This window comes from Haliotis rufescens, unplaced genomic scaffold, assembly GCF_023055435.1.
Source record: "Haliotis rufescens isolate VD_foot unplaced genomic scaffold, xgHalRufe1.0.p SCAF_21, whole genome shotgun sequence".
NCBI lineage: Eukaryota > Metazoa > Mollusca > Gastropoda > Lepetellida > Haliotidae > Haliotis > Haliotis rufescens.
This window is the reverse complement of record NW_025963902.1, coordinates 3,681,564-3,698,758: the sequence shown is the minus strand read 5'-3', so window position 1 is coordinate 3,698,758 and position 17,195 is coordinate 3,681,564. Positions and strand designations below refer to the sequence as shown.

Here is a 17,195-nt window from a genome sequence, read left to right as displayed (position 1 = left end):
GGCAACTGTTTTGCATACATGTTGTTTCGCCACAGTATAAGAAACATGTTTCAGTTGGAACTACATTGGCTACTGTCACTGTCCGACTGACAAATCACTTACCCTGTGACGTAATAACTAATATACATTAATGCACACATTCCAAGAAAACTTGCAATGTGTCGGAAATGTTTGTTAGAGAAGGAAAGAGATTTTCAAGCAAAGTATTGAAGAATGATAACCTTTATCATATAATGTCATTCTTTAATTCTGTGCTTGAAAATCGCTTTCCTACTCTAACAAACATTACCGAAACATTGCAAGGCCAAGGCTCGCTAAATACAATGTTTATTCCTAATACAGGATATTTACCATCCCCAAACACACTCGTGTGATAACCTGTATGTTCCTGTAATATATTTCATTCTAGGTAATGTTAACATTAGAGTAATACTGAGCTTCCTGGAATTAAAGATGTTTTTTAAGACAAGAGCTGAGACAATTATGCCGTTTCTACTCATATATCTTGATACACTCACTCTGTCCAGCTGTCTTCTCCAAGACAATCTATGTGAAGGTAATAAGATAGCGAGACCCTGCCACCTGTTTGGACATACACCTGCCCCAGGCGGCCATGTATACAAACCATGCCTATGACCACAGCAACTGACTTACAGGAAGGTCTGTTGTTTTTCTATAACCATGGTAACAGGAGCTATAGATTTCACAATCATATTTTCAGGTAAATTAATATCCCAGTGCATCATAAGAAAACTAGGTAGTAGGTGATAAACACCATGAATTATGCAAACAGTTGGACTGTTGCCAGGAACTATCAAGTTTGCATTTTGTTATCCATTGACATTCAAGGTCCTTGAAAGGCATTTAGAAGTGATACACATAAGGTCTTAGGAAGAGAATTTACGGATGTCAACTTCTTTATTATGAGGAACACAACGTTTCGGAGTACATGCTTACTCCTTCATCAGGTGACATTTAAGTTTTAAAAAAATTTAAAATATATATTTTGTTTCATTTGGTAAAAGTGTAATCCTCAATAACTGTACTTATTATAACATAAGAGTGTTACAAAATACAAGCTTTAAAATAATTCTCTTAGAGACGATTTTGTGAACATTGATAGGCAGTCATAGAGCTCCAGATAAATTCTTCAGCAATTGAGTTTTTACTCTAGACTTTCTATTATAATTGGGTTATTACATTTTTCATTGGGTAACCAATATTTTTTCACTCATCGACGTAATAAGCACCCAGGGCGCTCTCAAAATCAGAAATAGGTGGCTCTTATTAGAATATAATTTTGGTGAAAAAAAAACAGAGTTGAAAGATTGTAAATTTTGTGGTTTTCATCTGACTGCCTGAAATGATACAAAGAAAAGTACACAAGAGATATATTTTCAAGAATTTAATTGCCCATAATTAAGGGTGCATATAACACACGAGTGCGTATTATACACAAATAAATAAATGTTGTGTACATTGATCAATCGGAAGGGGTGCTAATTGGGATTGTTCACTAGCCAATATATTAGCAAATATCGTTGTGGATGCTTATTAGAGCGGGCGCTTATTACGTCGAATACGGTATACAACAATATAGGAATAGATAGTTCTGACATAAAATTTCTTAAATAATGAATTTGGTGTTTCTTGTACTATCAAACACCTCTCTACAGTTTGTTTCAATAGCACATAACATTTAATCATTTAAGAGATTTTAAGTCAGAACTTCAGATACCTTTGGTATAGGACCAACAGTAGTTGTATGCACTTGTATGGTGCATAGACATTGCAGTAAAATGTGGCCTTTACTGTTATTTTGAGTGATGAATTAACCCAAGTCACCTGTTCCAATAAACACAGGACTTGGCAGTTTGTCTGCTCTGATAGACAGACATTGCAGTAAAATGTGGCCTTTACTGTTATTTTGAGTGATAAATTAACCCAATTCACCTGTTCCAATAAACATAGGCCTTGGTATGACAAGAAAATGCATAACCAATAAACTACCCACTACTCCTTATGTACATAAACCAACACAATTTAATATATATCATTAGTAACAAAAATGAAAATGTCCAAGCAAATCTATGCTATTTTCTAAAAATATGTAAATAACCTTACAAACTGTGTTTTGTAAAATTGTTAATATTTTCAACCTTTTTGGATAATGTAATACGGGTTATGGGTGGTGGCCTTTATTATGTTTATACTGAAATATAACTGTCTGACTAGTCGCCAATAGAGCTACTAAAATATAGAATGGAGGAAATTGTAGTTCCAATTTGGGAGGTTTCAATTTTGGTCTCATAGAATGACTATTTTGCTCTATGCATTTTGAGTTACTTCCCTGCTGTACTTAAGTTGTGTTTTGAAGGTATGAAAAATGCAAAACATCCATAACATCACAAAGTACACCTTACCTGTTCTGGATAATGTCATAATTCTATCAAATTGTGCATGCTGCCATAACTAAAACTGATGTGCATTTCCTGTTCATCACTTACTTTCCATATCAAGCAGGACTAACCTGAGTAAAAGTCACTCAGGCTACTAACTCTAACAAGCAAAAATAAACACAATCTATGCAGTGCTCAACCATCTGAGTGAGGGTTGTATATTGGCACCTGCCTATACTCCGAGTTGTATGCCACATTATCAGGTAAGTATATCATTGTTCGCCCGTTCTGCGCCCGCATACTTAATGAGCTAATCGTTATATTCACGCGAGACATTAACCGTATTGGCTCAGACTTACCTGCTAATCGAGCAATTAGACCACGGAGGACAAAACCTGTTCCGATACGCATGAGAGACCATGGTAAGGTTTCAAACAAGGGTGAAAGTATATGTGCATTGTATTATGGTGGTTACGAAATTACACTATGTGCAATAGACTAGCAGGCTGACATTACTCACCAAGTGCTGAAGTTATACACAACTTTTGGTCTGCATTCTTGCATGTATTTGTTGTCGGACAAGTGTCCGTGTAAGAGTTGTGTCCCCTTTCCGTAACCTCGCAATCGTGCATTAAAATAGAAATACATAATTGTTTTGGTCAATATGGTTTGATTAATTTTGACAGTAGAAATACATAGTACTTTTTGATGATCATTTAATTTTTCCATTTACTTTCAGCATTTGCTGCTCTATGACTACGTCTGCAGTATTGAAAACCGGAAGTTTTGAAAGCGTGAACGTGAAAACGTAAACCATGAATGCGCCACCCACATTCGAGTCATTCCTCTTGTTTGAGGGAGAAAAAAAGTAGGTATCTTGTCATAACTTATAACAGAACACTTTGGCATATGTAAGATCATGGAGTGATCAGCGTCATTTTAGAAAGAACATTGAATCACATTCTCCATGTCAATTTTGGAATCCAATTTATTCACACATCACATTCGCACAGTGATTTTACTGATAAAGATAATAAGTGAAAAAAAGGAAAGAAATCAAAACAAGTTTGTAGATATAAAATAAGTTTGTAGATCTAATAACTAACTGCACAGAGTACTTTTTATTTGTTTATCCTTTTTCAGAATACAAATCGAGAAAGATACCAAGGTTCCAAATGCTGCCCTCTTCACAGTGAACAAGGAAGACCACACTCTAGGCAACACCATTACAGTGTAAGGACGTATATCTGTGAAGGTGCACTTGACAGCAACTGAATGGGCACTGCTCTATCGCACTAATTGGCTCTGACTGTCGCTCACACGTCACTACCATGCACGTCTCTTCGGTCCTAATGTTGTAGGGTTACCCCCAACTTTATCCTTGGCCCATGGTTCCCTTTTCAATCATGCATCCCTTTATAATTTTTTTATTTGAATTTTACACGATATACAGCTTTTCCATTGGACGAGAGGTCGGTCACATGACCGCGAAATTGACGTTCATAAGTGTATGAACGACACAATTTGACGTTCATACGTTTTTCACGAGACCGTGTTCTTGAAATGACGTAAACACTGACGGACTACTTCCACATTCCTGGGGAAACCCCTGGGAATTCCCTAGCACGAAAACATGCATAAGCGTTCTCTCTGATCATTTAGAACCTTTATTCTTGGTCTCAGCGTTTCAGTATACTTTGAGAAATGTCAGAGAGCGTGACTGCATGATTGTTCACGAATATCCTCGCTACGGCCCATCCTAATGAACAAACGAAGAAATGCACATCTAAACTATCGTAGTATCGACTCGATCCGTGCCTAGGCTGACATTGACCATCTCCAGCAATCTATGAATTTACCTTTGTGTCTGTTTGACGCATCTTTATTCACCTTTCAATGATCGGCCAGTTGATCAATGATGACTAACACATGTAACCGCCAAAGGTTCATCAACAACTTCGGAAATCTATCCCGTCAGGTTTATCTTGTCGGCCATTTTGACGTCTTGTACTTGATGTAAATGTATTACAACGCGCTGTCATTGTGACTGACTTACTGAGGTAGTTCTTTACAGACCTTTCTCATCTAATGAGGATATGATTTGAACACATGTGCTGCGTAAGATGTTTCTTGAGAGCAAGTTGTGCATCCATACGCCCATGTCACCTCTCTTTTTGAGGAACTATTTCACTCTGCGATATAGCTGGTTGTTGTATGGCTGTCACTGTAAACATAAAGTCACACGTACTAAATAAAATTGTGTTTAGATCTAGGCCTACATCTTTTGAGGTAAGAAATTGTGATAAAAAAATTATAAGAATTGACCTTCACTTTGTGTGAGTTCATTGGAGTATGAACCTTCATAGAGTGAGGGCCAAACATTGTATGAACGTCGTCGCAAGCTCCGACGTTCATACAGTTTGGCCCTCACTCTATGAAGGTTCATACTCCAATGAACTCACACAAAGTGAAGGTCAATTCTTAAATGATATGTATCCTAGGTACCCCAACTTCGCTGTTTGACTGATTATGTACATGATGTAGTACAAATTCCTGTGGGCTAGTGAAAATTTTCAAATTTTCCCATTGTTTTAATATTACACGTGCATTTTATCTTTACCTGGGCTAGTGAAGCTCTTTAGTTTAGTTCTACATGTTCTAACTTTGAATGGCAGATTAACTTTGGAAGTATTTGCAAAATAAGTGAGATATCTTACCCTAAACACGAACCGACAGCTTACCCTTACGTTGTAAAATGGGTGCTAATCCAATGATTTGTACAATGGGTTTGAATGGTAAAGGGTGTTAAACCTTGGTATCACAAATGTGAGACTCGTGAAGATCCGAGGTAGAATAGGTCTTCTGGAACCCATGCTTGCTTTAAATGGTGACTATGCTTGTCGTAAGAGGCGACTAACAGGATCGGGTGGTCAGGCTCGCTGACACAGTTGATGCATGTCATCGTATCCCAATTGCGAAGATCTATGCTCGTGATGTCAATCACTGGATTGTCTGGTCCAAACTCGATTATTTACAGCCAGCCATCATATAGCTGGAATATTGCTGAGTGTGGCGTAAAACAACAAACAAACTAACATAATAAACATGATAAAGCGAGGCTGGATCAGAATGGAGGCCTAAGGGTTATGGATAGCGCCTCGTCAAAGGAGGACCTACATTAATCCTAATCAGCACATGTTATACCACTATGTACCTGAGGTACACTCTAGTGTACTAGAATAAGTGCCTCAAGACTGTCACAGTAATCAAAGAGCATTGCGAGCAAGTTAATAAGGGATGATTATTTTCCCAAAACATTGACATCAGTAGTGGACTAGGTTACTAGCCAGTGTACATCAGCATGAATAAAGGTAGACTAGATTTGGGATTAATTGTATACATTTAAGTGTACTTAAGGTTATCTGGGTACATGTAACTTGTGCGGCAAGTAAAGCACAACTTACCTGAGCAAAAGAAGAGAGTGAGGGTGGGTATGTGTGCGTCATAATGGTATGCATGATCAAATATGTTAGAATGAGCCAGAGTTACCAGTATTTGGCATGTTTAGTGTTATCATCTTCCCGAGGCAAGAGAGTTGACTGACTTTAAAAGTCCAGTTTCCACCCTTGCCAAAATAGGCTGGAATTCCTGGGCTCGATCGTAGCACCACCAATGGCTATTACGAGTAATGTCCCCTCTAAGCCTCTCCTATGGACCAATCAGATTCCATCCCTTGTATCGCTTGCATTTGCTTCAAACAAAATGGCGCTGCCCAGTCAAGAAGATCTGATCGATAATCAAGATCTATATTGTGATAAAATGGATCTTACATCGCAAAGTGCATCAAATTACATGAGCACATTGACTAAAAACATGAAAAGATTTGGAAAATATCTGTTGACAAAGAGTTGGTGGTGCACATGCTTTGCAAATCCTGCAATCAACCAAAATCTGCACGACAGTTTACGAACCGGATTTCGATTTTGTTGCGCGATTTTGATTGGACTATGCATAGACTTGTCAGTCCAGCCAAATGTAACTCCATAATTCCAGCCTAGTTCGGCAAGGGTGGAAACTGGACTTTTATAGTCAGTTAACTCTCTTGCCTCGGAAAGATGAGTGCTATGAGCAGGCTTCCACTCATCGTGGTTATCATGCCAAAGACCTGGGTTCAGTTCCCTACATGGGTGCAATGTGTGAAGTCCATGTCTGGTGTCCCCTGCCGTTATAGTGCAAGAAAATTGCTAAATGTGCTGAAGGCGGTGTAAAACCATACTCACTCGCTCACTGCCAGTAGTGTAACCATAGTAACATAGACTTGTTCTTGTTTCCCCAGTCAGCTGCTGAAGGACCCCCAGGTGCTCTTTGCTGGGTACAAGGTGCCCCACCCCCTTGAACACAAGTTTGTTGTGAGGATTCAGACCACTCCCGACTACAGCCCACAGGAGGCCTTCACCAACGCCATCACAGATCTGATCAGTGAGATCTCACTGCTGGAGGAGAGATTCAAAGTACAGTGCACATACCCATATACTCTGAAACTTTACTAGACCCCTGAAGATTCCAGGGTAGAATAGGTCTTCAGCAACCCATGCTTGCCGTAAAAGGCAACTATGCTTGTTGTAAAAGGCGACTAACGGGATCGGGTGGTCAGACTCGCTGACTTGGTTGATACATGTCATCGATCCCAATTGCGTGGATCAATGCTCGTGATGTCAATCACTGGATTGTCTGGTCCAAACTCGATTATTTTACAGACCGCCATCATATAGCTGGAATATTGCTGAGTGCGGCGTTAAACAACAAACAAACAAACTGAAACTTTAATACTCCAGTTTTGATAGAGATATTTTCAAAAAAAATTTGAATACCCCCTAAAAATTGTGGTTCCCCAATCAAACCCCTGGGTAAAATACCCAGATAACCAAAAGCTTATATAAACACATGATAGAGCTCTGGTAGTGCAGATAAGAAGTATAGCAAGGATTATGAAGTAAATTGTCTTGAACAATTTCAAATTAATGTAGTGATTACTATAAGGGTTTGCTATGTACATGGGGTCTTGGTGTGTGTGTGTGTGTGGGGGGGTGTGCATTTTGTATGCACATTGCCTACCATGATAACATGTTGATTTGGTTGTTAAAGCAAGATTAATAATGGTTTACTTGATTGTGACTTTGGAATATCCCCCCCCTCCTCCCTTTTTTTTTTTTAAAATCCCTATCCACCCCCTGCAGATTGGTAATGTTTTGTTAAGTCAATTCTGGCCAGTAGGGCCCAAATTCTCTCAGGTATCTATACAGGGAAACCAAATTGCTAATTGTGAGTTTTATATGATAAAGGGTAATGATTGTAAAAAAATCCCTGTTAAGATCTCAGTAGACAGTCAGGCTAGGGACATTACAGAATCTTTAGGCCGACTGAAATGTTGGTAGGCTCAGGCTAGCAGACAAGCGGCTATTTCGCACACTGGTCATTTCAGAGGTAACCAAACTTGGCCTGTAGATTCTATGTATTACTGGACATACTAACTGGCTGGTATAGAATTTCCATGTGTGTATAGCCATGGTTGTTTGTCATTGTAGATGTAAAAAGTTTGAGAAAACGTGAAAGTATCCATCACAGGTCAATTGTTGGAGATTATAGTTAAAGATGTCATGTCATACCTATTTTGACCATTCCTTTCAGGAATCAGTCAAGGAGCGCCAGGAAGGAGACATATGAAGAGGAAGTACCAGAGCAGGAATATGACAAAACATTTCTTTTGAGCCACTGCCGACCTAGTTATTTGTGGTTCATCCCTTTTTATCATGGTATTGGTAACCAGGGTGACAGTCATTAACATTTGGATCCAGAGGATACCCACGGGATGGGCCATTGAAAATGTTATGGTTTGTGGAAATCTACGGAGGGTTTGTAATTATAAGTAGTCTCAATGATACAACTTGAGCTGAGAGTAATGTTCAGAATGTCATTTAGTCCCTTTGTGTTACATTCACAACTACATTGTGAATGAGAGGCGGTGGGGTAGCCTAGTGGTTAAAGTGTTCTCTTGTCCCACCAAAGGATCAGGTCCCGATTCCCCACATGGGTACAATGTGTTATGCCTATTTTTGGAGTTTCACCACCATGATATTGCTGGAATAATTGTAACAATGGTGTTGACCCAGCTCACTGTTTCTGAATAAAAAATCATGTGCTCTTCAACATGTTTAAATTAAGGAATGAGAAAATTCCTTTAACTTTCATGGGAATCTTTAAACCATATGTTTTTCATAAACAGATCTTTAGTGGCTATTGGCGAAAAAGGTCATCACATTTCATTACATTGTATGCATTGTAAATAAATCATCTTCATCAGGATGTTGACGTTGACTTGTATTTTTATCCTGACGTCAGTTTGTCATGAACAGAGTAATGTTTTCTTTATGTCATGGTGTACTAGTTTATAGTCATTGTGGGGGCGGTCGGGTAGCCTGACGGTTAAAGCGTTCGCTCGTCACGCTGAAGACCCGGGTTCGATTCCCGACATGGGTACTATGTGTGAAGCCCATTTCTGGTGTCCCCCGCCGTGATATTGCTGGAATATTGCTAAAAGCGGTGTAAAACCATACTCACTCACTTATAGTCATTGTTATAGGTAATTTAGAGATCTGCTGGCATCATCAATATTTTCACAGATTAGTATGTACTACGGCCAAGGGGCATGGTCGGCACAGTCATCTAAGGTTCCATAATGCACTGTGCAGAGTTGCATCCCTTGGGCACGCCAGTATCCTATGATAATCGGTTTGAATCCCAGTTTGCCCCACTTGTTTCGTGATTTGTCAGCACCACACTCGTCCTTGTGGGTATTACCAAAGTGGTACCATCCTGCATTTTTTCGGGCTTTCCTTCGAAAGTAAGCTAAAATGTCGTGGTATAACTGGAAATTGTCCAAAGCAGCATTAAGACCAACTTACTCCTCGCTAATACATACAGCTGATGTGTGTGGTGTTGTAGTGTTGTTTCATGTCCCTGAAGCTAGGAAGCTGATGAGGCTGTCTCTTATGCCTGGAGACCGCCTCCATGGTCTAGTGGTAGAGCGTCCGCCCGGAGAGCGGAAGGTCCAGGGTTCGATCCCGGGCCGCGTCATACAAAAAGACGTTAAAAGATTGTACTTGTTGTTACCCTGTCTGGCTCTCGGCATTAAGGGGCTAAAACAAGGACTGGTCGGCTCGGAGTCAGTATACTGTGTCTGAGTGGGGTATTCATGTTAAACTGCGGCATGGTATCTCAGTGAGCTAGCACTATAAATCAGCATCAGTCCGGACTAGTACAAGCAGCCACACACACACATACACGTGCATGCACGTCGCTATATAAGTGCAATAATCTTGGACGCGACGTTAAACCCAATTTCACCTCACCACCTTATGCCTGGAAGTTGACATCTTCCCGAGGCAAGAGAGTTAACTATTAAAGTCCAGTTTCCACCCTTGCCGAACTAGGCTAGTATTATGGAGTTACATTTTGGCCGGACTAACGAGTCTGTGCATAGTCCAATCAAAATCGCGCATCGAAATCGAAATCCACTGTCGTACAGATTTTGGTCGATTGCAGGATTTGCAAAGCATGTTCACCGCCAACTCGTTGTCAGCAGATATTTTCCAAATGTTTTCATGTTTTTAATCAAGGTGCTCACGTGATTTGATGCATTTCGCGATGTAAGACCCGTTTTATCAGAATATAGATCTTGATTGTCGATCGGTCCAACTGACCGGGTGCCACCATTTTGTATGAAGCAAACGCAAGTGATACGAGAGGTGGAATCTGATTGGTCCGTATGAGAGGCTTAGAAGGGACATGACTGGTAATAGCCACTGGTGGCGCTACGATTGAGCCCAGTTATTCCAGCCTAGTTCGGCAAGGGTGGAAACTGGAATTTTAAAGTCAGTTAGTTAACTCTCTTGCCTCGGGAAGATGGGTAGTAGATTGGACACACATTCATAAGGCCATGTCTGGTGATCCTCAAATTATGTTTGGCTGCAATCAGATGTCGACTTCTTAAAATGATTATCTTTACCACCTCAATTTCAGAAATTTTGATTTTTACACACAAAAAAAACCCATCCAAATATTCCTCCGCTGGTATTCCCCTCTGGCTGTAAATGTAGATGCCATTAGTTCATTTTGATTCAAATATGCTGCTCTGAACTCATCACTCTTGTATCAAGGATTTGGAAACCTCAAAGCTGACTGGCAGTTTAGAAAGTTACCCTGATGTGACCACCTGAGGTGGTTTGTCAGATCTTCACACAGGGAGGTGTCATATCAGATTGTGATTATGTGTAGTTTGTCTGTTTGGTTGTTTCTTTGTTGTCTAATGCTGCACTTATTCCAGCTATGTTATGGCGGTCTGAATATAATAAAGTCTGGACCAGAAAGTCCAGTGATTGACATCATGAGCATCGATCCACATTATTGGGATACGATGACATGCATCAACCAAGTCAGCGAGTCTGACCACCTGATCCTGTTAGTTGCCATTTACGGCAAGAATGGGTTGCTGAAGAGCAATTTTACCCCGGATATTTATGGGTCTGATTATGTGGAGAGCAGGCACCCACAAGGCAATGGCGCATGTTGCACGTTGCCCATTGAGACACATTGCTGTTGATGTGATGTAAGAAGAGTGTTGATTGGTTTAGCACTCTCTGGAATCAAGCCTCTGCATGATCCTTTGGTAAAAAATAGCAGCTACTTGCAGAGAGGACATGTTGTTGGGTGACGGAAGAGTGAGTGAGTGAGTTGGGTTGAATGCTGCTTTTAACACAGTATTCCAGTTATATCACGGCGTGTCAGCTTAATGTGGGAGGAAAACCCGAAGTGACGCAGGTCTCAGATGTTTACCACTTCGGTGAAACCCACGAGCACGGGTATGGTGCTGACAAACCTAGAAACATAATCGGGGTGAACCGGGATTCGAACCCACAATCATAGGTTTCTGGCGTGTCCAAGGGACGCAACTCTGCACAGCAAATCGCAGCACCTTAGACGGCTGGGTGACGGAAGAAGGTAATGTGTAAAAAAAAAGAGTGAAATATTGATATGCTTGTGGAACTGGTCACACCAACATCCTGGCAAAACCCTGCCTCTGATATCCTTAATGATTAGTCAAAAGATATTTGCCAGTCGGGCGTAGGAAAGATGAGAATGTCTGGTTGGAGACCCTGCCATTTTCATTGCCCATGCCTGGCCGTGGATGCACACAGAAGCAGAGCACCTCCCTGCATGTGACAGATGAACTATAGTAATAGGAAAGAATTGGGTGCTGTGAGTTCTGTTGTAGCATACATTTGCATCCAGTGCCGATACAGACGAACAGAGGCGGTGGGGTAGGGCAGTGGTTAAAGTTTTCACTCGTCACACCAAAGACCCAGGTGTGATTCCCCACATGGGTACAAGGTGTGAAGCCCATTTCTGGTGTCCCCCGCCATGATATTGTGGGAATAGTGCTAAAAGCGGCATAAAACCATACCCTCTCCCTATACACACAGAATAGAGGGTTGTCGTTTACTAACAACTAAAACCATTGAAGTTTGAGACATTTTATTGAAAAATTACCAAACAAAAAACATTCACTTGCCACCATATCCCTCACATGACACCAATACCACACACAACGTCATGGTGCCTGCACAACATGGCCAGGGAGTCCACATGCAAAGCAAGCTTCATCGGTGTTCGTCCCATTGGTCTAACGTCTGTCAACCTTCCAGCGTCCAACAGATGTACATCTTGCGTCAGACTCTTTCATCGAGACAGTCGCACAGACCAGTGAGAGTTACCAATACACCTGGAAGGAAGCAGTACACAGTTACTGGATACAGTAATATCACAAGTAAATTTTAATGCACCCGTGAATGCACCCGTGAATGCATCCGGCTTAGAATAGGTCTTCCGCAACCCATGCTTGTCGTAAAAGACAACTATGCTTGTCACAAGAGGCGACTAACAGGATCAGGTGTCGGGCTTGCTGACTTGGTTGATACATGTCAGCGTATCCCAATTGCATCGATCGATGTTCATGTCAGTCATTAACAGACCACCATTATATAGCTGGAATACTGCCGAGTGTGGCGTTAAACAACAAACAAATATAAGGTACAACATTTGATACATGACAAAGCCAGTAGTTAGAATGACTAACCATCCTTGTTGGTATATATCAAGAATACAATGTGACTTGTTATTGAATGTAGTTTTAATCATCAAACCACATTGAACATTGACGTGCGTAGAAAGACGGCATGAAAAACACAGCGTTACAATGTAACATGCATGCATATGTGAGCATAAGGGAGATGAATTCCACATACATGAAGTATTACTCAGCATTGTAAGTCGGCGCCATTTTGTAGTCATGGATATAGGGAAGATAACGTGAGAAATCCTTCCTCGTTTGCGCAATTTTGTCAATTTTGAAGGGAAACATTTATGAATAATTTTTGGTGTAGAATTTAGGTTACACAATACAAAACAACAAAACTTGTTTTATCTTTCTTTGCCCAATATAAGGGAACATAGAAGAATATTGCAATAAGTATCATTTGAAAAGTGTACTGCAGAAAACTGGTAATACCGTGCAGTCCAACTAATTAAGAAGGTAACTTGGGCTGCCTCAACAAGGAGAATGTCTGTACCTTAGCTGTGACTTCACTTCAAGTTCTTCTGAATCTCCTTGGCAATGGCATCACTGTCCGGGAACTTCAGCTTTCTTGGGGGTCCCTTCTTGAGGCCGGTCCACACCAACACATCTGAAACACCCCTTTTATACATGGACTGCTCCACGCCAACAAACTTGAAACACCACTGGAATAATGGTCGGATGATACACCGATGCATGGGTGGATTTTTTACTTCTCGATACTACTTAACCATACCTCTATATGTGGTTCTGTTTTAAGACCAAAACACAAGTGCTGAAGTCTAATTATCACAATTTTCTCACATCTGGCAGCTTTCACCACAACTTTGACCCTTGTGGAACTGTTATACCTCATTCTTACTTGGTGACCCCCTCCGTGGTCTAGTGGTAGAGCATCTGCCCCGTGAGCGGAAGGTCCGGGGTTTGATCCCCGCAAGCGTCATACCGACGTTAAAAGATGGTACTTGTTGTTACCCTGTCTGGCGCTTGCCATTAAGGGCTAAAACAAGGACTGGTCGGCTCGGGGCCAGTTTGTGTTTGAGTTGGGTATTCATGTTAAACTACGGCATGGTATTTCGGTGAGCTTGCACTATACAATCAGCATCAGTCCGGCCTAGTACAAGCAGCCCCACACACACGTCCATGCACGTCACCATATAAGTGTAATAATCTTGAACAAGATGTTATTCCCCATTTCATATTACCTCCTTCCGTAGTGTGCCTCTAAGACATGATAATTTGGAAGATTGTTGTTATTTTCCCTTCAAGATGTTGAATACACTTACCTGATCCATCCTCTGTTGTCAGGGTGATCTCAAAGCTGCCACGGCGTGGCTTTTCAGGGTTCAAGGTCAGGTTCACTTCACTGAAGTGACTGCGTAGAGCATCAGCAAGTTCCGTAGCTCTACGCTCAAACACTCGTCAGGATTTGCTGGAAAGAAAGAACAAAAGATCAAGGAAAAACCACTCTGCTCTGGACCCTCATTAAATATGCCTCTGTTTCAGGCAACACAACCCTTATGAAGTTTGGATGTATTTCATCTCAGATTACAGATGGATAGATAGAGAGACAGATAATAGTCAGATATATATGCTGATTTGGAGGGCTCAGTGCAATATTTTTTTTATATATTTAAGTCTTAATTTATTTCACATTTTCTGTTGTGGGATGTTATTTACATGAAAAAAAAGGGAGACAGGGACACTGACTAGGGACCTAAGACTTCATATGTCCAAGTATCATTGGGATTCTGGGTTAGAAAAGGTCCCCAACAACCTATATATATATATGCTGGTCTTAAGAGGCGATCAAATGGATCATGTGGTCAGACTCGATCACTTAAAAATTGGTTCATTGCAAGTCATCGTATCCAGACTTCATAGATCCTTGCTCACAATTTCAATCAATGGATTGTCTTGTCCACACTGGATTATTCATAAGCTGCATGCAGTCATATAGCTGGCATATTGCTAAGAGCAGCATTTAAACAAACAAGTTAAACATACCAAGAGAGCAAACAGGGATTTAATCAATAGACCTATACCCCCGTTCTGAACAAATATTTACCGATCATGAAGTTTTAGCGATTGCAAAAATATTTTTACAGTGGCACATCAAGCAGTGGATAAAGGTAACTGTTACCGATCCAGTTAATAAATTTTGTCTGAAGATACGTTTTTAATATTGCTTTCTTCATTTAATAATTAATGCGAGTTTATGTTTACCAAACACGAATTGTACGAGTGGTACATTTTAACTGATGTGATTGTGTATTTAAAGCAAGCCTATGTAAAAAATATAAACACGATATTTTGTTTAAATTTTGCTACAATAAGGGGAAAGTTTTTTCAATTCATAAACGATGAAGTCTTTATGTGCATTGATAAGCTGATGAACCAGTAGTGTAACAACCCTATCCCTTTAATTCACCCCCACCCCTCTCACTCCCCCCTTTATAAATATGGATCGATGTCTCTCGCTGAGTGCCCGTGTGTTGGTCACTCCGACTTACCAGTGTTCAATGGTGAGGTTGATAACATGATTCACTTCACCAAGTTCCCCAGTTGACAGTTTGGGCTTCTTCACTACATCATCAGCTTCATCTGCAACATCTTCTTTTGGTATGCTGACATCGTTCTTCTGTGTTGTTTTACCTCGTTTTTTACTCTTTCGCTCCATGTTTACCCCGCTGAAGCCCTGATTTGGACTAGTTTTCTTATGCCAATGCGGCGCTTACAGAGGCTGTAAATAGACAGAGCCCAGTTGTCCACGAAGGCGTGATTTTTCCCGCCATGTCGATTCGGGTTTTCTTCGGTAAAATGTCAAAAGTTTTATTGTTTGCATCGATTTGCAAATATTGATCCATGGACAAAACAACGGATGAGGACAATCAAGTATTAACTTGATGATCTTCATTTTGATTTTGATTTATCACATGACAATTAAAGTGAAACAAACAAAGCATATATTGTTTGTTTGTTTCACGTTGTTCAACGCCGCCTTCAGCAATATTCCAGCTATATGACGGCGGTCTGTAAATAATCGAGTCTGGACCAGACAATCCAGTGATTGACATCATGAGCATCGATCCACGCAATTGGGATACGATGACATGCATCAACCAAGTCAGCGAGTACGTCTGACTACCCGATATCCTGTTATAGTCGCCTCTTACGACAAGCATAGTCACCTTTTACGGCAAGCATGGATTGCTGATCGAAGACCTATTCTACCCCGGAATCTTTACGGGTCAAAGCCCATGACATACAAATTATATGAGATAAGAAAACATATAACAACTTGGTGTTATTATATATTCGGCTTATCATATGTTATGAAAATGTATGTCTTGCGTTATTTATAATTTACGGGGAATAGATTATTCGTATTTACTTTTACAAAAGTGGAAATTTAAACTTTTAAAAGAGTCATGTGATTGATTAAAAGTCCGCTATTTCATGTCGTATAACGGAACACACATATACTTGCATAGCTAAACGAGGAAAACAGTTTAGGAGTCATATGATAAAGACACTCATGACATTCACGGGTTTAAATCCAAACTGTTTTTGTTTCTTGTTTAATTCCACACTCAGTTATGTACCAAATTTATGAGTGAGTGAGTTAAACTTAAGATTTAACGTCGAATCGGCATTTTTTTCAGCAATTACCTACGGGTGCAAACATATCGGGGTTAATAAAAATCGTATGTATCCTAAGGGTCATATCACGTCATGAAACAACAGTGTATTGTTTCCGTAATCCGGACGACATTGTTGACGTCATTCGTATCCTATTGTGACGTGGGGGTCGGAATGACGTCACACGAGACACGACTTCATAGCTGAAGATTGTTGACGTCATTCGACAAATTGTGGTTCCGTTGCTGTTGCGACGTGCTGTATTTGAGAATTGACCTTCACTTTGTGTGAGGGCCAACATTGTGAGAACGTCGTCGCAAGCTCCGACGTTCAAACAGTTTGGCCCTCACTCTATGAAGGTTCATACTCCAATGAACTCACACAAAGTGAAAGTCAATTCTTATAAAAAAATTATCACAATTTCTTACCTCAAAGGATGTAGGCCTAGATCTAAACATATTTAGTGCGTGCGACTTCATGTTTACACTGACAGCCATATCGCGGAGTAAAATAGCTCCTCAAAATGAGAGGTGACATGGGCGTATGGATGTACAACTTGCTCTTCAGAAACATCTTACGCAGCACACGTGTTCAAATCATATCCTCATTAGATGAGAAAGGTCTGTAAAGAACTACCTCAGTAAGTCAGTCACAATGACAGCGCGTCGTAATACATTTACATCAAGTACAAGACGTCAAAATGACCGACACGATAAATGTGACGGGAGAGATTTCCGAAGTTGTTAATGAACCTGTGGCGGTTACATGTGTTCGTCATCGTTGATCAACTGGCCTATCATTGAAAGGTGAATAAAGATGCGTCAAACAGACACAAAGGTAAATTCATAGATTGCTGGAGACGGTCAATGTCAGTCTAGGCACGGGTCGAGTCGATCAAAGACGTATATACGTCCGTGAGTCGATACTACGATAGTCAGTTAAATGTGCATTTCTTCGTTTGTTCA

General features: G+C 40.5%; 3 protein-coding genes across 6 annotated transcripts in view; 1 reads left to right on the top strand and 2 right to left on the bottom strand.

Moving 5' to 3' along the window:
* LOC124133412 overlaps positions 1-3,010 on the bottom strand; it is a 45,188-nt gene extending 42,178 nt beyond the window's left edge. The window contains exon 1 of one of the 4 annotated variants that reach the window (XM_048401119.1): positions 2,920-3,010. Coding sequence is in view for 2 of the 4 variants with exons in the window: in XM_048401118.1 (XP_048257075.1) it covers positions 2,508-2,514 (7 nt within the window). In the remaining 2 variants the exon portion in view is untranslated. Of the gene's footprint in view, positions 1-2,507; positions 2,722-2,919 lie in introns of those variants that run through there. The other 3 variants (XM_048401120.1, XM_048401118.1, XM_048401117.1) reach the window with 3 other exon arrangements.
* A 124-nt stretch (positions 3,011-3,134) lies between these two features.
* Positions 3,135-8,762, top strand: LOC124133413 (DNA-directed RNA polymerase II subunit RPB11-a). The gene is made up of 4 exons (XM_046497822.2): positions 3,135-3,267; positions 3,543-3,632; positions 6,736-6,910; positions 8,088-8,762. The coding sequence occupies exons 1-4, from the start codon at positions 3,215-3,217 to the stop codon at positions 8,121-8,123; spliced, it is 354 nt and encodes a 117-aa protein (XP_046353778.1). The 5' UTR covers positions 3,135-3,214; the 3' UTR covers positions 8,124-8,762.
* Positions 8,763-11,973: 3,211 nt separating this feature from the next.
* On the bottom strand, positions 11,974-14,010 carry LOC124133311 (selenoprotein H-like; the record flags this gene model as incomplete). The annotated part of the gene is made up of 3 exons (XM_046497667.2): positions 11,974-12,237; positions 13,085-13,198; positions 13,875-14,010. Coding segments are annotated over 2 exons (237 nt in total), but the record flags the coding sequence as incomplete, so codon positions are not given.
* Positions 14,011-17,195: the final 3,185 nt, after the last annotated feature.

Coding starts and splice junctions, on each gene's coding strand:
- LOC124133413 (XM_046497822.2), top strand. CDS start 3,215: ATGAATGCGCCACCCACATTCGAGTCATTCCTCTTGTTTGAGGGAGAA. Junction 3,268..3,542: donor TTGTTTGAGGGAGAAAAAAA/GTAGGTATCTTG, acceptor ATCCTTTTTCAG/AATACAAATCGAGAAAGATA. Junction 3,633..6,735: donor CTAGGCAACACCATTACAGT/GTAAGGACGTAT, acceptor TTGTTTCCCCAG/TCAGCTGCTGAAGGACCCCC.